At 41.2% G+C, this 24,429-nt stretch overlaps 1 protein-coding gene across 1 annotated transcript in view; it reads left to right on the top strand.

Annotated features, from left to right (window-relative positions):
* Positions 1-3,839: 3,839 nt before the first annotated feature.
* Positions 3,840-24,429, top strand: part of LOC126458520 (ubiquitin-like modifier-activating enzyme ATG7) — a 107,844-nt gene continuing 87,254 nt past the window's right edge. Inside the window, exons 1-4 of the mRNA XM_050095624.1 lie at positions 3,840-4,281; positions 4,390-4,585; positions 4,774-4,887; positions 15,226-15,479. Coding sequence (XP_049951581.1) covers positions 4,079-4,281; positions 4,390-4,585; positions 4,774-4,887; positions 15,226-15,479 — 767 coding nt within the window. The 5' untranslated portion in view covers positions 3,840-4,078. The remainder of the gene's footprint in view (positions 4,282-4,389; positions 4,586-4,773; positions 4,888-15,225; positions 15,480-24,429) is intronic.

Here is a 24,429-nt window from a genome sequence, read left to right as displayed (position 1 = left end):
TAAATGATTGACGTATATGACAATGAGTAGCAGCCCTAAGATGCTGCCCCAGGGTGTTCCTAAAGGAACTATTTTTGCTTCTGAAACTAACCTTATTTTTTTATTTGAATTTACAGTTTTGAGCTCTACAATCTGAGATCTGTTTTTGAGATATGACTCAAACCACATTTTACCTCTTCCTCTAATACCTACTGCTTCCAGCGTATCAAGGAGGATTTCATGGCAGACCGCATCGAAAGCTTTAGATAAATCTAAATTGATTCCTACTACACTTTTGTTTTTCTCCGAATTTTTAATTATTTCTTGAGTGTAGTCTATGACTGCAGTTTCTGTGCTTCGTTTTGCACGAAAACTATGTTGATTACTATTCCAAAATTTATTATTGTCTAGGTAACTAGTGACTCTCAATTTCGTCAATTACCCAATTGGAGGAAGCAGGAAGAAGTGATATGGGGCGGTAGTTTTCTATTTTATGTCTGTCTCCATTTTTAAATAGTGGCCTCACTTTTGAGATCTTCAGTCGCTGAGGAAACACACATTCGCTAAAGGATAAATTTGCAATATGTGCTAGAGGTTTTGCAATCTACACTGCAGTCCTTATTATGATTGAAACTGGTACTTCATCAACACCCACTGCCATTTTTGGTTTTAAGCTTCTAATCACTCTAATTACTTCCTGTTCATTTGTTGAAGGAATATTCATGCTGCAGACAACCCTTGGAGCATGTATTATTTTTTGTTTTGTGAAGTTTACGTTTAGTGAATGTGATACATTTAAAAAATAGTTATTAATATGGTTTACCATTTCCTTCTTTTCTATATTGCAATTTTCACTGCTTTTGAGTGTTATTTCTTCCTCTTCTCCCAAGGTAGTAGTTTCATTCCTCACAATGTCCCATCTAGTTTGTGGTTTGTTGTCTGAGTTACTGATTAAATTGTCATTATATAGCAACTTTGCCTTTGCTATTGCCTTTTGGTGTATTTTCTGTATGTTTTTAGATATTCTACAAACTGTGTATCTGAGCAACTTTTAATTTCTTGGTTCAGTCTTTTCATGGTTACACTGGAAATCCTGATGCCTGTAGTTATCCAAGGTTTGTGTGCTTTTTGTTCTGAAGACTCGGACCTCACCAACTTCTTAGGGAAACACATTTCAAATTGTGACATGAATATCGAAGAAAACATATTATATGCCTTATTTTCACTTGATTCTGATCTCACATCATTGGTTGGACAGTAAACAAGATGTGTGCAGTTTTCTTTAGAAAAAATTCTTTTATAAGTGTGGCAATATGTTTTTTTTTCACATGCTTTTTGGAAACAGTAAGCACAAGAGCATTGTGATCAGATAAACCAAGGTCAGTGTTATTTACCTCCATTTCAGTGGAATCTATGTTTGAGAATATATTATCTGTGAGGGTCTGTGATGTGTGTGTTATTCGGGTAGGACCTATTACATGGGGTAACATGTTAAAACTCTGTAAAATATTCAGAAATTTATCTTTAACCATATTTTTGCACATAAGATTTATGTTAAAATCCCCACAAAGAAGCACAGTAGCTTTTTCATTTTACCCAATGTTTAACATAATTTCTAGTTTTGAAAACAATTTATCTACATCTCCATTTACATCTATCATTTTCCTTTGCTTACCATACAACTCAATAGCAGCTGCTTCAAAATGCTTTTCTGCACTTAACTTTTCAATATCACGTCTCATTTTGAATTTTGTCCCTGTTTTTATATAAATACAGTCACCACCACCTCTGGCATTTTCCCTACAGTAAGAGCTAGCTAGTCTAAAAGGGTGTATAATGATGTTGTTTAATTCATATTGCTGACACCAATGCTTCAAAAGACACAAGCACTCAATGTTAAACTCATATAAAGCAACTTCTAGTTCAAGGTATTTATTTCATAGGGACTGAATATTTAGATTCATAACTTGAAAAGAATTTGATGGGAGCCTAGATTTAGTTACACTTACAGTTTATTTTATCGAACTGGCCATAGAGAAGTTGGTTGTCTGCACATTTGTAGAAAGTTCTATACTTCAACTTTTCCGTTCTGGGGTAGAAAAAATCCTGGTACATTCTTGAAGGTCATTTTGGCCTTAAGCTCATGTTTCCATTCTTCGGTGTGTCGGTTGTCATTGTAGGCTGCACTGGTCTTGTTTTTCCGTTATTCTTGCAACTACTTGGAATGTGGAGTGTTTCCTTGGTTTGTTGATCTCGCTTTCAGACTTCTGTGTGCTTGTTCCAGCAGGATTGAGCTGTACTGCATTTGTTATTACATTGGTTCTTGAAGCTGTTGGAGTGCACAATTTGTTTTGGACTAGTCCTTTAGGCACAGCTTTCATAGTTACAGAAGGTGCCATGGTTGTTACCATATTAGAGTACTGTGTTGGGTCTTCTGCTTCTGTTTGTAATACAATAGGATCATCATCTTTCTTGTCAATAAATTTTCAGATGAGCTTTCTTATTTGTGTACAGACATATTGTTTTCCCATATTATTCAAATGTATACCATGTCTGGTATAATGCACTCTTTCTAAGCCATCAAGTTTTAAAAACAATGTATTTGGGAAGGCTTTGGTAATCTTTTCAAGTTTTCTGTCCGTGACTTCAATTTCCTTGTTTACACACAAACTTGGAACTAGGCCTAGATCTTTTCTGAATGGTATGCTTGATAACACTACATTTAGATTTTTTAAATTATTCAGGGCCCTTCTGGCTGATCTGATAGCTTCTCTGTCGTTGTTTTGGTAGACATCATTTGCACCACCAAATATTAAAAAAAAGTCCTTTTTAGTTAGTGGGCCTGCTAGTGTTTTTCAGTCCTGCGTGACTTCATTCATTGAAGCACCCAGCTGTTGCATTAGCTTCTACTCCATACAAGAATTTCTTCTATTACTGTAAAGTGTAAACGGTAGTCAGTAGGAATTACTAAGTCACGTCTATATGTTAAAAAGAAGAAGAGGAAGCTTATAAACGTTCAGCATGTAGCCAAATTTAAAAATTAATTTCCGATGTGAATGCAAAATGACTTGCTCCACATCATTACGATTGATCGTGCAAAATGATCCATGGAACATGAAACTAAATACCAGAGGTGACTACAGAGTCAGCAGTTACAAAGAAAGATGGCACAAGTATGTTCCATGACAACACAGAATCAAGGAGCTAAAACGAACTTCGTACACAAGACCAGACAACGACGCAATTCTGGCCGAGAAATGAGAGCTTACGGCTTGCTTTAAGACCGCCCTACACTGGACCCAAGTGTGTTCAAAAGAGAGACGTGTACACCTTGATAACAGAACGGAACGCCAAAGAAGTGACGGTTCAGTCACTGACACAAATAAGAGTCGAATACGCCCACCAGATTGGAGGGTGCACACCGCTCTCCCCCTCACATGCCCTCAGACTCTGAAAACCAGGAAGAAGCTCGAGCCATTCCACCGAATCAATTAAGGCTGTAGATACCATCACCGCTGCAAAGCGGAGAAGCCTGTGTCACGTAATGTACAAAAGGAAAGTGCAATAAATGTGTAATGTGCAAACTACTCTTGAATCATTCAGTGTAGAGTCATAGCTCACCAAGCAAACAAAATCTTAGAAGTATTAAAACGCAACGTTAGTTATAAAAAAATAATTAATTACAAGACTGAAGAAAACAATGAACTCAGTACCATTGTTGACTTCTAAATTTTGATGGCTTAAAAGTATTAAAAAAAAATAGATGTATTGACTAAAATGTACACATAACGTGATAGAATCGACAGTTGGCATCGACTTCTGTCAATTTGTTTCGAGTCGACAGTAAAGATTTCGATTCTATTTGGAAACAAATGTCACGTGCACAGTGCTGTGTTGTTTCGTAATTTTTAATTAAAAAAACATTATGGTGCTTGACGAAAATGATATGACATTGGTCGGGCCATGAAGTACTTAATAAATGTTGTTCACTGTATTCGCTTAATGTGCTCGCCAGTGTATGCGTAGAGTGTCCACATAATTCTTGCCAGAAAATCAATCTGCTCGCGTTGTTTAAAACGTCAAAAGTATCACAAGCGATATGAGTCAGGAAAAAGACCGAGATGTTTTGTTGTATGCACCTTTCGAGTCATTCGTACATACAACGTTTTGGCACAAACTCTCGCAAATTAAACTTGAAATAGACAAACTGAAAGAAGAAGCCAGATCAGTATGGGGTTGTTATACTTGTACCACACCTCCCGCAATGTGTTCTGTCCATGTTGATTTTAGTTCGTATAATCAGTGAGTAATATACATATAAACATTCCTTCCACCATTAAAGTAAGCCAATCATCATATACAATATTTACCTAGATAACGACTGTTAACAATGTACATTTCGTTGTACAGAGACTTTCAAGATCAACCACTTGCATTACCGATGCATGGGACTATTATAAATAAGAACACATTAGAGTCATTCAAGGAATATAACAAAGTGCAGCTTTTAGATGAATATGGACAAAACTTATTGTCTTCAATAAGGACAGCAGAAGCTTTGAAAAATCCGTCTCTGCTTTCCAGGTTTATCTTGCTGACATACGCTGTAAGTGTTATAATCAGAATTTCTGCAAAAAAAAGTGTTTTTCATGGAAGAATATTTTCCGTCACTATCATTGTGTTAACTAATAAGTCGTGACTTTCCATCAGTTACAAGGAAACAATATCTAATTCTATTGATTTTTTTCTGAATAACAGTTATTTCAGGAGTACTAATCATCACATCTTTTGCAGGATTTAAAAAAATACCACTTCTATTACTGGTTTGCATTCCCAGCCATAAACTTGCCATCCATTAAACTGTTTCGACCGCCAAGAAAACTGAACACATTATTTAGTGGAGATCAGGTAAGTATATAGTGTGTGTAATTTTTAGCAGAGTATGTGCTGTAGTGTTCATTAATGGTAACCTTGAACTGAGACTTGAACCTGGATACTTGCTTTTCATGGGCTCTATAAAATTGACAAGTCCTTAAAGCTGAACTGTAAGGGCACTGGTGTTTGTCAACATAAAAGTGATTGCTGCTCATATGCTCAATATTATGTTATTGAATCAAATTAAATATCAGTGTAAATATCATTTGCTTGAAGTCAGGAGCAGCAAAGTGTTAACAGTAATCCTTGTAAATGAACCCTACCACAGTATTACCCTCTGCAGTGAACAATATTTCTGTAATATATAGTGAATTTGAAGTCATACCTGCCCCCTGCAACATCTGACATGACCCTTTCTTGCACTCAGGCTGTCAAATCCTGTTGCCACTATTGGTAAAGATATGTCAAATAAGTTGTAAATTATTTTGGTAATGTTGTATCATCTGGTCAGCTGATAACATAATATGTTGGTGCCCTTTGTGTTCTACACCAGCTGTATTGTGGTGCTTAGTCCATAACCATATGAAGCAATTCTCTGCATGTCCATCTTTTTAGAGATGGTTGTGGGACTCAGCTGTTCACTACAGGATGTCAGTTCCAACACCTTTCAGCCGTCTAATTCCAGGAGAGAAATATAAGGCAGTAACTTACTGTACAAAATATTCGCAAGTATAGGCCTACTGTCTTACAGATAAAAGCTATGTATTGGAGCCCCCTTGCATTTTCCAATGTGGCGGACATATATATTAGGTTTCACTACCGGTCAGTCTGTTACAACAACCAGATTTTCTACTTTCACATTCACTGACTTCCCCAGCTCACAACCACCCTAACATAGATCTTGGGCTACACTACAAATCAGTCTGTCACCACAAATAAGATTTCAGGGGGAGTCCAACACAAAAAATAATGTGTCTGGTGATTGACTTTATTTATCAGAAATGTTGTGACATGTGCTAGGGGTGTGGGACACATTCATAGGTGCATGTGTTTGTGGATACCAGTGAATAAAGAATTTTATGTTCGAAATTTGACTCTGTAAGTTACTAGTATTTCTTTCACTGTTTTAACCAGCCATACCCCCTGAAAACATTAGCCTATAATGACGGCATATGGCAACATCTCTGTGTCCTCCACCCTCCTCTCTGTAAGATGAAAACACACACATTTTAAGTTGTGTAAACTAGTCTATATGTGATAAAACCTGGTCAAGCTTCCAACACAATTAATGGAGTTCAATATGGTGGTGGATTGACTGAAATTACATTTTGGAGGAGTGGTCATCGAAATCCTTATGTGATACTCTATATTTAGGCTTTTCATTGTTTCTCTAAATCACTTAAAGTGACTGCAACTTTGTTTGTTTGAAAATATTCACATAGAAACTAGCATGGTGAGTGAGAATGAGGAAGAGTAGCAACTGTGACCATTAAAGAACAAAAGCTAACTGAAACAAATAGATTTGCATGACCAGTAAATTAGAGAAAGGAACATTAGCATCGTATCTCAAGGAAGAATTTCAACCATTTAGTTGTGGACAGAAGTGGGTAGAAGAACTATGCATCAGATTTAGCGAAATGGTTGACTTAATGCTATATAGATATGTAAATAGTAAAAACAGTTCCTGGTGAGAGGGATGCTCAACAGTATACAGTCTGTGTAAGGACACAACATTTACTATACATTGGCTGAAAACCGAAGCATAGGGCTATAGTTTCAGATAAGCTAACTGAAACAAGTTTGGTTGTCAAGAGGGCAATGAACAACAAAGCCACAGTGGCTGCCATAGCTCAGTCTTATCGAAACACCCATCCCAAAATGGAAAGAAATAGTGGTTGTCTGTAAGGACTTTTAGTATCACCAAAGTTATTGTTCTGACACTTAAGAATGACACTGGAATTGAGTATAACAAACCAAAAGCATGAATGCCGAAGTCCATTTGCAAGTGTTTCTGTACAAAGGAGGACCCAGGATACTGCTCCAGTTTAATTCTCTCGTCATTGCCAAAATATATAGATATTAGTTTCAGAAGAATTGTGGAATGACTGAAGTTACCAAAACTGAAAAAGGACCTAATGGGTACCCTCTTAAAGCTATACAAGATTTACAGATGAGTTAGCCCATCTTTTAACCATAATATGCTACAGATCCCTCAAACAAAAAACTGTGCCCAGTAGTTGGAAGAAAGCTTAGGTATCATGTGTATTACAGTATTCTGCTTTAAATGTTTTAAATATATATTATATGTATATATTTTTTAAATATATATTCAAATTTGATGCTGTTGTGAAAGTCTGAATAGCTGTAATTTAAAATTTTGTCTCGGGCCATGCCAGAGTAGCTTGCTAGACCTTATTACCATTACAGTTGCGCCTATGCTGGAATGTGATAATTTTCGCCAATTTTTTAACCTTCTATGAAGGAAAACAGCATACTTCTTCTCTTAAGAAGTGCGTATATTGCATCTCAGTGTACAATCACTTATTGTGCAACTTCTAACAACAGGGAAACATTACTCATATGTACAATCTGAGTTTGTATATTTGACTAATGACTTTTTTACAGTTCTCTAGAACTCTTCTGTTCTGCCGTGACATCATTCAACATCGTCATGCACATGTGTTTTCTCGATGGTGCACTGCACTGCTCTGGAGTGGGATGCCGACTCATGGAGATTACACACCCTGTGCATTTACTGCAACTCATGGTAACAGTGTGATTGCTGTCCTGGCTTGGAGACAAGCAGCATCCATGCTTATAAGTGTTACGTCCAAAACAGATGACAGAAACCCACAAACAGTTTTCCATCCATAACTATTAAACTAATACATGGTTACAGCTATCATGACCACAATTTCATTACACTTCACTTTGCCTGAGTGACATGATACACCATCAACATTTGTCTTCAAATAACAGCCATGGTCTCCAACCATGTCATCATATGACAAAATTACAGTACCTGTTGCTGCAATGAGAGATGGGAATACACTAATCATGTCCTTTATCAGAACAGGTAGCAGAAAGACAGATTAGCTTAGCATCTTGCAGAAAGTTTAATGTGTGCCATGAGCATTCAACACAGTATCACACTGTCTGTCTTTATAGTTGAGAGGTGTGTGCATCTGCTTGCTGTGTGGTGGCTTCAGATTCAATTCCTAGTACTGCCATGGATATTTTTCTTTGATGAAAGGGTGGTAACAGGGTACACTCAACCTCGTGAGTCTAGTTGAGGTATTACTGGTCTCTGTCCTGGCTGGTAGAGTGGTGAGATGTGTACAGCGAAGGTGATGCAGTGGCCAGTTAGTATTGTGTGGCTAACTGAGTGTTTCAGACATCCCCCAAGAAGTTTGTTGGGGCACTTGCTGTTTGTGTTGTATATTAATGATCTGATCTACAATATTAATAGTAACCTTAGACATTTTGCAGACGATGCAGTTAGCTGTAATGAAGCACTGTATGGAAAAAGCTGCACAAATATTCATTGAGATCTTGATAAGATTTGTAAATGGTGCAATGATTGGTTGTGTGCTTTATACTAGAGATGTAAAATTTTGCACTTCATGAAACACAAAATTGTAGTTTTCTGTGACTGCGATATCAGTGAGTCACTATTAGAATCAGTCAACTCATACAATCTTGTTGTAGCTATTTATCAGAATATGAAATAGAATAACCACATACTCTCAGTCCTGTCCTAAGCAAGTATCAGACATCTGCTCAGTAATTGGATACTAGGAATATTCAGTCAGCCTCTAAGAGAGATTTCATACAAGATACTCATGCAGCCCATCATGTTGCTTAAGTTGTGAGACCAATACCAAATAGGCCTAACAGGGAGTATTGGATGTATACAAAGGAGGGCAGCACTAATGGTCAACTTGTATGACCCATAGGATAGTGTCATGGAAATGCTGTAACATGTGAACTGGCAGCTGCTTGAAGATAGATGCAAACTATTACACAAAAGCCCATTTCAAAAATTTGAAGTAAGTAGTCTAGCAGTATAGTACTGCTCCCCACATTTGGCTCTTGTAAGTACCCCATTACAGCATTAGACTAATTATGGTGTGCACAGAGGACTTCACCCAATCTTTCTCCCTGAGCTATATATGTGAATGGAACAGATAGAAACCTTAATAAATAGTACAATGGGGGAAGGGGGCGGGGGGTTACCTTTTGTGATTCACTTCTCAGTGGTTAGCAGAATATGAGTGTAGATGAGAGTAGGAGATGGCCAGTTTTTTGCCAGAATATGTACTCTCTGTCTAATGACGTCATTGTTGATAGGCTCTTAAACACCAATATCTACACTTCTTCATTCTCCATCACGTCATTAAATTTTCACAAGATTTCAGTAGAGTACTTCTGAAGCATTGTTGATTGGTAACACAATGTTATGTGGTTGATGACTTCATCCTTATGTTGCCATGCTGTTAGTTGTGACATCAGTGGTGCTTAGTCCATAACCGTATGAAGCAATTCTCTGCATGTCCATCTTTTTAGAGATGGTTGTGGGACTCAGCTGTTCACTACAGGATGTCAGTTCCAACACCTTTCAGCCGTCTAATTTACAAACTGTTATTTTATTTGGCTACCAGTTATGGTGATTTGCTATGCCATCTTCAGGCCCCTGATTGATTTATAGGAAGATTCCAACCTCGTTTCCAGTCAAAATGGGGTCCAGCCTTCAGATGCTGGTATCTGCAGGTTTCTGCTTGCTAGAGCAATCCCTTCAGCTATCATCTGCCGACTCTTCCTACACATCGGTCAGGGGCCTGAAGATACACATTGGTGAGGTACCTGAAGATGGCATAGTAAATCGCCAAAATTGGTAGCTGAACAAAATAACAGCTTCAAAATTAGATGGCTGAAAGGTTTTTGATTTGGCATGCTGTATGAAGCAATATTTGGTGCTTTGCAACTCCTGCTTCAACTTTGAAATTGCCATGTCCTAACTAAACCGAACGCAGCTATAAGCCACCATGTTAGTTGTGTGTGTTTTCATTAGGCACTCAATCACAGCTTTTATTTTACTAGCCCAGAAATTTGGTGGCAGGCCCATTATTGACTAAAATTCTGTGCAGATTTTCTAACGCATCTTTCATCATAGGTGATTTCGTGAAAGAATTTAGGTGTCAACAGTTTCGGTATACCCAGTTTTGTTGCTCTATAATGTGCACTGTCTGCCTAAGGTAATAGCGCCCACTCACAAGGATTCTTCTATGCGCTTGACATTCTTAGTCCTACAACACTTTTCAAGGGCATTATGGGTTATCGCATAACCCCCCCCCCCCCCCCCTCTCTCTCTCTCTCTCTCTCTCTCTCTCTCTCTCTCTCTCTCTCTCTCTCTCTCTCTCTCTCTCTCTCTCTCTGTAAACCTCAATACTGATTTAATGTTGTCTCTCTTCAACAACACAAAATTCTTTTTCTGTTCCTTGGAGGCCACCTGCTTGTGTATCCATCCTCAAATATGATCTGAAGTGTCTGTCATTGGCTGTAGGCGTTGTGAAGATGTTTAATAAATGGTACTTTTTGTGCCAGAATTTCTTTACTTAAGGTTGAAGTATCACATATTAACATTCATAAACACATACAGGAAGCACGAAGTGGCGAACGCAGTAACAGTCACTGCAACACTAGATGCATGTTCAGGAGATAATGCCGATGTTACTCCTAACACACAGGAACTGATGTCAACGAGTCTAAATACTTTCCAAGAAAAATTAGGCCCATAATTTAAGTCACTGACATCTTCTGCTTAGCAAGACAATGATTGTGAACACAATTTTACAGGGACGAGAGCAAGCAGTATCAGATTTACCAATCAGGTACTGCTTAACAGTGGCTGAGAAGTGAGCTGTTGAAAGGTATACCTGGCACAGCTGAAAACTCAGCATGATTTTATTGATTCTTATTGCTGCAAGGTTATGCGTTAATATGTTTGGTCCATCTATGTTTCCACAGATTGGTGTTATTACATTCTGGGTACATTAATCACAACACGAGCAATGGGAGGAAGTGTACCAGGCAGTTACAGTGAATGAGAAATTCTGTTCATTCCTGGATTTATTTCTCAAACATTTTGAAGTCTGCTTCCCCCAAAGAAAGATTAAAATATCAACCTGTTGTGGGAGGAAAGCGTGGATAACAGCTGGTATCAAAATATCATGTGCTAAAAAGAAAGACTTAGGTGTAGAACATAGGGCTAGAACAAACCTAGCAGTGAAACTACAATACAAAAAATACACTGGAATTCTAATGTGGGTAATCAAGAAGGCTAAACAAATGCTTTTTGACTAAAAATTTAGCAAGTTAAACAACAAAGTAAAAGCCATATGGAACATCATAAAAAGTGAGACAAATAAGAACATAAAATCTGAACTAGCAGGGACTCCATAGTCCTCTGGTTGTGTTTCAGACAAGAATAACCAAAAAGTTGCAGCCTCGATTTTAATAACTTTTTTCTCACTATAGCTGGAAGTGCAGGGAACCATAATAAACAGTCTCCCATAGAAGCCATAGACCTACTAAATCACATTCAAATCACACCAAATGTAGCACTTCATTTCGAAAGGACAGCTCCTAAAGAAATTGAAAAAAAAAAAAAAAATTACTTAAAAGCCCTGGATCTTCCAGATATGATGGAATATCAAATTGTATTTTAAAATCATGTGCAGACTTAATCAGTCACATATTATACTATTCAGTCAATGAAAACTGAGACATTTCCCGAGAAACTAAAACATGCAGTAGTGACGCCCATCCACAAAAGTGGGCCAATGAATGTACTATCCAGTTATTGGCCCATCTCTTTGCTGCCAGTGTTCTCAAAGGTGTTCGAAAGAATAGTTTATGATAGGATTTGTGGCCACATGACACAAAATGGCTTACTGACATCTACAAAGTTCGACTTTAATAAGGGATTCTCCACAGAGAGAACAATATTTAGCCTAACAGATGAAATTCAACGTGAATTAAGTCTCAGAAAGTATCCAATTGGGATCTCTTGTGACCTATCTAAAGCCTTTGACTGTGTAGATCAGAACATGTTGCTAAAAAAATCTTCCACACTATGGCATCAAAGACAAACTTTTGACATGGCTAGAATCTTATCTACACAACAGGCAGCAAAGCGTTATCTTAATAGGGGCTAGTCTAACAGTTAACTCAAACTGGGAAATTTATGAGGTGTGATTGGAAAGTGGGGAATACGGTGGTTGTGGAAGGGCACGAATTTTGAATTTGGTCAGAAATTCAATGGTGGAGAAGGCACGATGAGCCAGAGCATTGTCATGGTGTAGCACCCAACTCCTGTCTTTCCACAATGCAGGCATTTTCTTCCACACCTTTTCATGCAAATGCTCAAGGACACATTTGTAGTATTCCTGGTTAATTGTCTATCATCCAGGGGTAAATTCATGCTGCACAATACCGGTAGAATCGAAAAAAGTCATAAACATTGTCTTCACCTTCGACAGACTTTGACGTGCTTTTTTTGGTCTTGGTGAACCTGGGGTCTTCCACTGCAAAGACTATACTTTGGTTTCAGGATCATATTCAAATACTCACTATTTGTCACCTGTAATTATCCTATTAACAAATCTGGGTCATTTTTAGTCCGATTAAACAGTTCTTGGCACACTTCAAGTTGGTATTGTCTCTGGTCACTTGACAACACTTTTCAAATGAATTTGCGAACACTCGATGCATGTTCAGATCTTCAGTTAAAAATTGAATGAACTACATAGAAACTTAAATTAAGTTCATCAGCCATCTCCCTAATTGTAAATCTATGATCAGAGCACACTAAGTCACGAACTTTCACATTTTCATTTGTTTTTGAGGTGGAAGGATGGCCAGACAGTGGTTCATCTTCAAATGATTCACAACCATTTTTATATCTGTTGAACCAGACAAAAACATTTGACTGACTCATAAAATTATCTCCAAAGGTTGTTTTTAATAGTTGGTAAGTCTCAGAAGCTGATTTCTCGGTTTTAAACAAAATTTCACACAAACTCGTTGGTCCCTTTCTACATCCATTTTCACACAGACAGAATGCGGCAACAAGCCCTAACACACACACACTCAACCAGCTGCCTCAATGAACTGAATAAAGGAAACACAGTTTCCTGTCAGAGGACGTTCAAGGACAAGGCAATGACTCACTCCCCCCCCCCCCCCCCCCCCTCCGTGTACCTGCCCACCAAACCAGTAAGCAGTAGCGGATCCATTCTTAAAACTTTTCAATCACACCTCATAAAATATGGAGTTCCCCAGGGCTCATTCCTTGGGCCACTGACTTTCCTGATCTGCATTAATGATCTACCAGTTACAATTAATGGCAGAGCAAAAATAGTCATGTTTGCGGGTGATACAATTATTCTGATCAAGGGTCCCAACTCCGCAATGCAGGATACAGCCCTCTCAGTCACTAACCAAGTACACAAATGGTTCATACCATATAGCCTAACCCTAAATTTTGAAAAACTAACATTATACAGTTTCAGACAGTAAATAAAAGACTTCAGCTTCCTGAAATGGAGATCAACATCCAAAAAATTTATGAAACCATTCATACACAATTCATAGGCATCCAGATAGACAGATAGCTTGGATGGAAAGAGCAAGTTGATCAGCTGGTCAAAAAATTAGCACAGCTTGGTTTTCCCTCAGAACTATTTCTCACATTGTTGGCAGAGAAATATTGCTCTTGTCATAGTTTGCATATTTCTGTTGTGTTCTGTCCTATGGTATTATCTTCTGGGGAAATGCTACAGGAGTTGAAAAAGTGTTCAAACAGCAAAAACAAGCAGTGAGGTTAATATGTGGGTTCTCTAACAGAACATCCTGCAGTGGTCTCTCTCTAAGACTCTCAGAATATTTACTGTTACAGATCAATATGTATACTCAATGCCTAACATGTCTTCTTCATGGTAAGCAGCACATTGTTGATACTTCTACCTGGGGTTTCCATTGTTTGATATACTCACTGATGTTTGTAGCCAGCAACAAGGAATTATTCTAGGTGGGGGGGGGGGGGGGGGGGGGGGGGGGACTTGTGACATTCACAAGAATAACACGAGATTGGGGAAAAATTTCAACCAAGTCTCTGCAACTCTCACTAAAGCCCATAGGGGAGCAACTAAGCTTCCCATCAGTATAAAAAAGGAAATTAATAGCATACAGATATTCCAAGGGAAACTAAAAACATTCCTCAGAGAACAAACTTATCATAAAATGAATTAATTCGTAGTGGAATAAAACAACCTTTTGAGTCAAAATAGGGAAAACCACTTAGATTAAATAACGAAAAAACATTCGTAAAATAAAATCTTTATTTAAATTATGAAGACAAAATTGAACAAAGGAAAATCGAGGATGGAATGTAACAAAATTGTGTATTTCTGCCGTAAATTATAATGATAAAATGTAAATTTATTTATGTCATAGGTTAAAATGTGCACACTTTAACTTATACCAGTGAAATGCAGGTTGTAATATTGTCCGCAAACAATCATTCATAGAAAATAACTACTTGTATCAAACAGTGGAAAATCCGAGATGGAATGTGACAGTATTATGAAAAGGATAGTTGCTTCTCACCATGTAGCAGAGATGCTAAGTCACAGATAAGCACAACAAAAAGAACGTCATAAATTGAGCTTTTGGCCAACAAGACAAAACACACTCATGCACACACGTACACACATATAGAGTGTGTGTTGTCTATTTTCGACAAAGGCCTTGTTCGTCGAAAGCTCACTCTCAGACAGTCTTTTTGTCGTGCCTGTCTGCAATTCAGCATCTCCCATATATGTAAGCAAATATCCTTTTCATAATGTAAGTATTTGTATAATATATAAATTGCTCACATAATTTTCTATTATTTCACTTGACTTGTCCTATACTACTTGTACACCATTTGTAGAATATGTAGTCAACATGATCAAGTAAGAAATCAAATCAGACCAATCAAGAAAACTGAACTTTTTTAGGAAACCTGTTAATTAGTAGCTTCATCATTAAGTGATCCTCTCCATAATCGAAAAAAATTCTGAGTCATCTATTTTTTGTAGCTAACAACTAATTAATTGAAACAATGTCAACTTTTTGTGTAAAGAACTCTGTGCATCTTGACAGTGGTCAGAATTTTACCTCTGATAAGAAAATTTATGCTGTCAAAAAAGCAAGTACTCAGTGTCATTCCAGGTGACTTCCTCTCCAAGATGGTTTTACCACATATTTACATATGCTCATATGAGCATTAAGAACATGAACTTATATGTACATTGCTTATCTCATTAGATGCAGCAACTTCTGGATGCCTATACAAATATTAAAGACTGGAAACAACGTCCATTTTTCTTAGTACAAGTACAAAGTGGTAAAGTTTCCATACTTCCACTATGTGACATTGATTTACTGAAACAAGAATGTCATATAGAAAATGAAAATAATATAACAAATGGATTGTATCTTGGGTTTGCTGATCCATCAGTATTACCTGCTAATCCTGGATGGCCATTACGGAACCTACTGGCGCTTGTCATCTACCACTGGTATGTTGTCTAGGAGTTTGCCTGAATTGTAATTTGTGATTTTTCTCTCACTGCATTTATCTCTTAAAGTACAATAGTAATGGAAACAAAGTTTGGTCTTCATTCTTGATTATATTGTGTTAAAAATCTTTTAATTCTTTAAAGTTGAAATTTTTCTGTGGCTGACTGATGTCATATATTGAGTACAAGACTTCTCAGTAATCAGTAACTTCATAACAAAGCAGTATTAATTTCAGGCAGTGAAATACTACTGGTTTCTTTTTCACTTACTATTTTGTTCAATTTCCATCATCAGTGTTTATTGATGTCTTTTAAGTAATGCTTATTTCTAATCCATCTAATGCATTGTGGCAAAATGAAATTGTCCACCAAGAAATAGTAGTAATTTCATTGACCTCGGCTCTTTGTAAATTAAGGAACAGGTATAAACTGACATCTGTAGTAATACAAAGAATGAGTTGTTTATGAACATATCTGTGTTTGTGTCACAGACCAGTTCATAGTTTCAATATCCATAATTACAAATCAATATTTGGCAAGTAATATATTAAAAAAAATGTGACCACTTTGTGAATTTCAAGAGCTGAGTCATCGATGTTGTAGCATAAGAAATAGAATTTTTTGAGTGCATGCAAATTATTTATATAATTTAATTTTTTTTAAAACTGTGATTTAAAAACCTTAATCATTTTATATTTTTAATGTATATTTGTACATACTCTTCTGAACTCCTCAGAAACTCTACTGCTTATCATAAAGGATAAAATGTTATGCGAGGAAAGACTTGACTACAACCGTTGTATTGTTTATAACTGAAGCTAGTAACGTGGTAAAGCACTGATCCTGTCTGTGACAGAACACCACATATGAAGAAATAAATTCAGATTTAATTCATCTTCTGGGACACAGTTGCAACCTCTCAACATTTTTCACTTTGCTGACTTCTCTTCCAGAGAGTGAAAGTTTTCATTTCAGAACAGACCCGCACGCTAAGATCTTTTCTCCACAGGGGTGAAATTTATATATAGAAAAGAACTGTCTCTAGGGTTTCCAAGTCAAGGAGAGAAACAGAGTACCAAGTGTTCTCTTCCCCCCAGGCGGCCCACAGTCCCTTTTGTGGGTACGTGTCTAGCGTGCACGGGGCCCCAAGCTATTGCAGCCTTCTTCCTTTTTCCAGACTGCATTACCATCCCTGTTCCTCTCCTTCCTCTCCTTCTTTGTCCTTGAACCTTTCTTCCTGCCCCCTCCCTTCCCTCTTGGTGGACTTCTTTATATTGAAACATTTTCCATTCAGTGTGAGCCATTTGGGGATGAACTCCCAACCTAGTTTCCATGGTGCAGGCTCCTCTCCCCCTCCCTTTTCCCCTTGCACCCTGGTTCCCTTCCTGCTAGGCCACCAGCAAGGTGCCAGTCCGTGTGGTGGGGCTGTTAAGTATCCACTTGGCTGAGCCCCCTGACAACACAGGGATCACACTGCTAGTACCTGAGCTGTTAACGCCATGTGTGTGCCAAGGAGTCAATGCTCATCACTTTGGGGCATCAGAACTCCCGGCAATGGCCGCCGTGCCAGACGGCCCTTGCTGTGGCTGGGTGGCGCCAACAGGGTGAGCCCCTGGTCAGAGTGGGTGGTATTAGGGCGGACACCTTGCACATGAAGCGACAAAAGTGTCAACATCCTGGCCATTCTGTGGCCATCTCTCAGAGTGATAGAAGACATGACACTCCTTCTTCTGATCCTTCGGCCTTCCACTCCCTGGCCACCCCCTGGGAAGAGGGTCAAGCTCGCCGGCTTGGGTTGAAACTCGGTACCTGGTTTGTACCAGGACAGATGGTGAAAGTTTTGCCATGACCAAGCCTTTGTTTTTCATGTAGACGATTGAAGATAAGTGTGGCGAAGTGGAATCCTTGAGTAAAATGCGGTCCAGTTCTTTGCTCATAAAGACATCTTTTACTGCCCATTCTGAAGCCCTGCATGCTTGTGACCATCTCGGGGACATCGCAATCTCTGTCGCACCCCACCAATCCTTGAACTCAGTACAGGGCATCATTTTCCACAAGGATCTTCTTCTCCGAACTGACAAGGAGCTCCGTGCAAACCTCGAGCGGTGAGGAGTTCGATTTATCCGCCATGTACAACGAGGCCCTAAAAATAATCACACCGATACAGGTGCCTTTATCCTGGCTTTCAAGGGGAATATGCTCGCAGAGAAGGTCGAAGTGATGGTGTATCGTTGTGATATAAAAACTTACATTCCACCACTGATGTGATGCTTTAAATGCTTACGGTTTGGACATGTCTTGCCGCTGCACCCATGATCCCCTCTGCAGTGACTGTGGGCACCCCTCCCTTCCATGAGGAGAGTGCCCGTGCTCCCCGAAAGAACAGCGGATTCAAGAATATAAGACCTTAGATCAACTTACCTGCACTGAGGCTTGTTGAAAGTATGACCAGCTCCATCCCGTGCCTATAACTTCTACTTTTGCTTCAGTTATGTCCATCCCCCTCCTACCCCCTCCTCTTCCCAGCCCCACCCCATTTGTACTGCACCTTCCTCCTCACCCTCCTGCTCCCACTCCCCTTCCCCCTCCCCATCAGTGCCCATACCCACCACTTCGAATGCTGCTCCCCCACTGGAGAAGTGCTCCCCGTCTTCGGCAGCCGCTGGTGCTGGAGCTCACTCCCGGGACTCCTCTTCCTGGTACCCCCCTGAAAGGCGACCTGCAGCTCCACATCAGCCGTGTGGTCCACGACCGGTGGGCGCCATGATTGCTAGGTGTAATTTCATGCTCGACCTTGCTGCAGTCTGCCCTTCTCTTCCTCCACAAGAGAAGAAGCAGAAACACAAGAACAAGAGCAAGGCCCCTCTGGTACCCCATGAGGTGGCACCTTCCCCTCCTCCAGCCAATGAACCAACAGAGTCTGACCCCAACTATATGGACATTACCCCATCCTTATCGGTGATGGATGGCAACTCAGCGGAGTGACCAGCTCTGGTCTGTTCGCTTCCCATTTGGATTCCAGCTTGAGAATCCTCCAGTAGAATTGTAATGGATAATTGTGTCTCCTCCCAGAGTTGCAGCCCCTTCTTTCCTCCTACTCTGCTGCTTGCATTGCTCTCCAGGAGACCCATTTTGTCAATTCTTACTCACCCACCCTTCATGGGTTCCACACTTTCTGTCGTAACCGAATCGGCCCCGTTGTGGGCTTCTGGTGGTGTTTGCACCTTGGTCCACAAGGACATTGTTAGTAAATGGGTTCCCCTCCATACCACTCAGGAAGCAATAACTGTCAGGGTCCATCTGGCCACTCCAATCACAATCTGTAATCTCTACCTCCCGCCTGACAGGCCGCCCTTTATCCCTTGCTCTAACCACCCTTCTTCAACAACTCCCTTCTCCCTTCCTGCTTCTAGGGGACTTTAATGCCAGCAACCCTCTTTGGGGTGGTTACACGACTACTACCCTGGGCAGGACAGTTGAAGCTGTTCTGTCAGGGCTTGACCTCTGTCTACTAAACACCAATGCTCCCACACACTTTAGTGTGGCACACAGCACTTTCTCTGCCATTGACCTCTCCAACTGCAGTCCCAGCCTTCTTCCCTCCATTCAGTGAGGTGTCCACGATGACTTACGTGACAGCGATCATTACCCGATTGTTTAGACCTTCCTTCAGTGTATCTCGCTCCATCACCCTCCCAGGTGGGCGTTCTCTAAAGCTGATAGGGGTGCCTTCTCCTTTGCTACCATCCCCCCTTTTACTACCACCAGCAGTATTGATGAATCTACACAGACTTTGACTGCCGCCATTCTTTCCGCAGCTATTTCAGCCATCGCTTCTTCCTCAGGTTACCCCCGTCGGAAGGTGGTCCCTTGGTGGACTGTGGAAATTGCTGTGGCCATAAAAGTCCGCTGCCATGCTCATCAACACTTCAAGTGGCACCCTTATACTGCTCTCCTTCTAGTCTTTAAACAACTCCGCACCTGGGCGCATTAATCAAATTTCAGAAACTGATTTGCTGAGAGCAATATGTGGCTGCCATAGGACCACACACCTCCTCTTCACAAGTCTGGGCAAAACTCAGGCGAATTTTTGGCCCTCGTCCTCCTACCGGCATTGCAGGAATTTCTGTGCATGGTGTTGTCCTTACCCATCCGGACTTTGTCGCAGAGCATTTCGCTCAATACTTTGCCCAAGCCTCTGCATCTACTCAGTATCTGCCCAAATTCCTCCTCCTGAAAGAGTGCTCAGAATGACTGCCTTTGTCTTTTGTTTCTCGCTGCTTAGAGCCCCATTTACCGAGTGGGAATTCACCAGTGCCCTCACCCTTTGCCCTGACATGGCTCCTGGACCGGATTAGATGCATAACCAAATGCTCCAACACTTATCAGTGGCTGGCCACCATCGTATACTGACCCTTTTCAACCGTCTGTGGAGTGAGGGGGTATTTCCTACCCTGTGGCAGGAAAGCACTGTTATTCTGGTGTTGAATCCTGGGAAGCCATCTCTTCAGTTGGATAGCTACTGTCCAATTAACCTTACCAACACTCTCTGCAAGCTCCTTGAATGCCTGGTGAGTCAGTGGCTTGAATCCGACAACCTTTTATCATTGACTCAAGGTGGTTTTCACTGTGGCCACTCTATGGTGAATAACTTGGTCCACCTGGAGTCTGCTATCTGGTCAGCTTTTGCCCATCGGCACACATTGCAGTCTTCTTTGACCTTCATAAAGCCTACAACACCACCTGGCGCCACCAGATCCTCACCACCCTTCACGAATGGGGCCTTCGTGGCACTCTGCCCGTTTTTATCCGTAACTTTCTTTCTTGTCACTCTTTCTGGGTCCAAATTGGTTCCACCTACAGCACTTCCCATCTGCAAGAAAATGGGGTTCCACAGGGTTCCTTGCTGAGCGTCCCTCTATTTCTTGTAGCCATTAATGGACTGGTGGTGGCTGCTGGTCTGACAGTGTCCCCCTTTTTGTATGCTGACGATTTTTGTATCTACACTCATGCTCATAAATTAAGGATAATTGTAGAATGTGGTGCCACACAACATGGCACTACACAAAACTGGTGCTAATAGCACAAGCACATAGGGAACACAGACGGTACAGATCTTTAAGTGCACAGTATTGGTTATATGTCGAGAAAACCATCCCAAAACACATGCTGCAAAATGCCGCTGTTTCCTGCGCATGTACCCTGACATCAGTATGGGATATGATCACCATGCACACGTACACAGGCCGCACAACGGGTTGGCATACTCTGGATCAGGTGGTTGAGCAGCTGCTTGGGTATAGCCTCCCATTCTTGCACCAGTGCCTGTCGGAGCTCCTGAAGTGTCACAGGGGTTTGAATACGTGCAGCGATACGTCGACTGAGAGCATGCCAGACGTGCTCGATGGGGTTTAGGTCTGGAGAACAGGCAGGCCATTCCATTCGCCTGATATCTTCTGTTTCGAGGCTCTCATCCACGATGGCAGCTCAGTGTGGCCGTGCATTATCATCCATCAGGAGGAAGGTGGGAGCCACTCACCCCTGAAAAGGCAGACATACTGGTGCAAAATGATGTCCCTATACACCTGACCTGTTACAGTTCTTCTGTCAAAGACATGCAGGGGTGTACGTGCACCAATCATAATCCCACCCCACACCATCAAACGACGACCTCCATACAGGTCCCTTTCAAGGACATTAAGAGGTTGGTATCTGGTTCCCGGTTCACACCAGATGAAAACCCAGTGAGAATCACTGTTCAGACTATACCTGGACTCGTCTGTGAACATAACCTGGGACCTCTGTTCCAATGACCATATACTGTGTTCTTGACACCAGGCACTACTGGCTCTCCTGTGACCAGGGATCAGTGGAATGCACCTTGCAGGTCTCCAGGCAAATAAACTATGTCTTCTCAGTCATCTGTAGGCTGTGTGTCTGCAGACAATTGTTCCAGTGGCTGCAGTAAGGTCCTGAGCAAGGCTACCTGCCGTACTCCGTGGCCGTCTGCGGGCACTAATGGTGAGATATCGGTCTTCTTGTGGTATTGTACACTGTGGACGTCCTGGACAATTTCCTGTCTGCTGGAATCATTGCCATAATCTTGAGATCACACTTTGTGGCACACGGAGGACCTGTACTACGACCTGCTGTGTTTAACCAGCCTCCAGTCGCCCTAGTATACTACCCCTCATAACGCCATCAATATGTGTGTTCTATGAGCCGTTTTCAACACACAATCACCATTAGCACGTCTGAAAACATCTGCACACTTACTCGCTGCACCATACTCTGACATGCACCAGCATACCTCTGCGTATGTGGACTGCTGCCAGCGCCACTGTGCGATGACTGCAGGTCAAATGCACCACATGGTCATACCCTGAGGTGATTTAAACCCGCAAACCACCAACCAGACCATTGTTTCACCATGTATCATCATTATTCTTAATTTATGAGCATGAGTGTACGTTGCTTCCTCCGTCATGGGAACTGCAGAATGCCGTCTACAGGGGGCAATCTACCTCTCGCAATCTTGGGCTCTCTCCCATGGTTTTCAGTTTTCGGTGGCCAAGTTGCATGTCGTGCATTTCTGCTGTTGCCGTACAGTCCATCCCCATCTGGACCTGTTCCTCGATGGCCAGTCCCTCGAGGTGGTGGACGGCCAGCGCTTCTTGGGTCTGGTCTTCGATTCCCAGTTGACATGGCTCCCTCATCTTCGCCATCTGAAGAGGACATGCTGGTTACATCTCAATGTTCTTAGATGTCTGTGCAATACCACCTGGGGTGCAAACTGCTCTATTCTACTGTAATTGTACAAAGCACTGGTCCAGTCTCATTTAGACTACAGGAGTCATGTCTATGGTTCTGCGTCACCTTTGGCATTCCAGATACTAGACCCCATCCACCACCGTGGGGTATGACTTAAATATGGTCTCCTTTATCCAGACGCGGAGATCAACCTCCCGCGGCGGCGGCCACAATGTGGGCTTACCATGGCTGCCCGCATTCAGTTGCTCTTTTCTGAGCTCCAGCACTTCCCTGTACCGCCTCTTTTCTCCTCTCACACACGTACCCCTCTCTGGTGCATCTCTCGGCCACAGCTCTGTCTTGATCTCTCCATGAATTCAAAGGATTCTGTCCCTCCGGAGGCCCTTCACCACCATTTCTACTGTCTCCTCAGTTCATTCCAGGGTTCAGAAGTGATTTATGTTGATGGCTCCATGGTTGCTGGTCACACTGGTTATGCTTACACCTATGCGAGACACAAGGAACTTCATTCCTTGCCAGATGGCTGCAGTGTTTTTACTGCAGAATTGAGAGCCATCTTGCACGCACTGGACCGTATCCGCTTCTGCTCAGGACTGTCCTTCGCTATCTGTAGTGACTCCTTGAGTAGTTTGCAAGCTATCGCCCAGTGCTTCCCTCGCCATCTGTTGGTCATAGCTATCCAGGACTCCCTTTCTCTTCTTGATCAACATGGATACTCAGTGGTTTTCACTTGGACCCCAGGCCATGTCGGGATCCATGGCAATGAACTTGCTGATCAACTGGCTAAATTGGCTACTAACTTGCTGTTGGCATTCCGGAAATAGATCTTCACTTGGCATTACATCACCAGGTTTTGGGACTTTGGAATGCAGAATGGTACACTTTTTCTTCTCTGAACAAGCTCAGGATGATAAAGGATTCTACAACTATGTGGCGGTCCTCCTTACCGGCCTCTCGTAAGGCCTCTGTCGTCCTTTGCTGGCTCTGCATCAGCCATGCTTGGCTGACTCACAGCTATCTCCTCCATTGTGAGGACTCCCCTCTCTGTCGTTGTGGATTGATGTTGACTGTGGTTCACCTCTTAATGGACTGTCCCAACTTAACTGTCATGTGACAGAATTTTGGCTTTCCTGACTCGCAACCCCTGGTGTTGGCTGACAATGCCTCAGCGGCTGATCTCATTTTACAGTATTTTTTTTTTTTTTAATTGCTTTATTTAAGGGTGGAACCTTCAACCTTATTGGTGTGTGGAGGGGATGGCAGGCTGTCTTGCTCCCCCCTTCGCCCCGACTGGACTGGCTTTGATTGGGCTTGGTGGTTCACCCCAGCCATCTGTCTTCCCACTCCTCTGCTTATGGAGTCTGTTTTATCTTGAGTGTCTACCTTGTCTACCTGTGCTTCTTTCTTCATGCTGCTGTCATTCATTGCTTTCTTTCCCTCCTTTCTTCTTCTGCCTTCTTCCTTCCTACTCTGTCAATAGTTTGTAATTTTATGGCCATTGTATTTCCCTCTTATAGTGTGAGGTTTTATCGGTTTTAGTTATCCCAAGGTCGGAGGGACTGATGACCACATAGTTTGATCCCTTCTCCAACCCAACCAGCCAACCAAATGTTCTCTTGGTCACTATTTAAGGCGTGCCCAGATAGTGTGGTTGTTACAAGATTTCCCAATAAATCCCAGGGATTCAGAGATCCTCTGAGATACACTGCCTGGCACTAGTGGTTACTTTCAGTGAACCCTCAATCTAACCTGGAAAAATACCATTTTGTAATTTCCTGCACATATAACATGTAGGATACCTATCTGTGAAATGTTCAAATACATTATGAATAATTAAGGAAACAAAAATGAGTAACATTGTGTTAAAATGTAATAGCAGGGTGTGTATCAAATTTGCAGTGGAAATTTATTTGACTGAAATACTGTTGTAACCTAAGGTCATGATGAACTATGCTGCCATTACTTTATGTGACTTGCTGCAAATAAACAGCAGCTATACAAGGTGGAAGTTGTTCAGTAACAAACTGACCGGTCACTACAAGTATCTGGAGTCGTGCTCTCTGCAGCATTTCCCACGGATGCAGAAGAGTGCATATAGGAGTCACAGTTGTCCCACAGCCTGTGGGTCCTGTTGTATACTACATAATTTGTCAGCGCACATCATCTAATGTATGTAGAG

The sequence above is a fragment of the Schistocerca serialis genome, chromosome 2, assembly GCF_023864345.2.
Source record: "Schistocerca serialis cubense isolate TAMUIC-IGC-003099 chromosome 2, iqSchSeri2.2, whole genome shotgun sequence".
Lineage (NCBI taxonomy): Eukaryota > Metazoa > Arthropoda > Insecta > Orthoptera > Acrididae > Schistocerca > Schistocerca serialis.
This window is presented reverse-complemented; position numbering and strand designations above follow the sequence as displayed.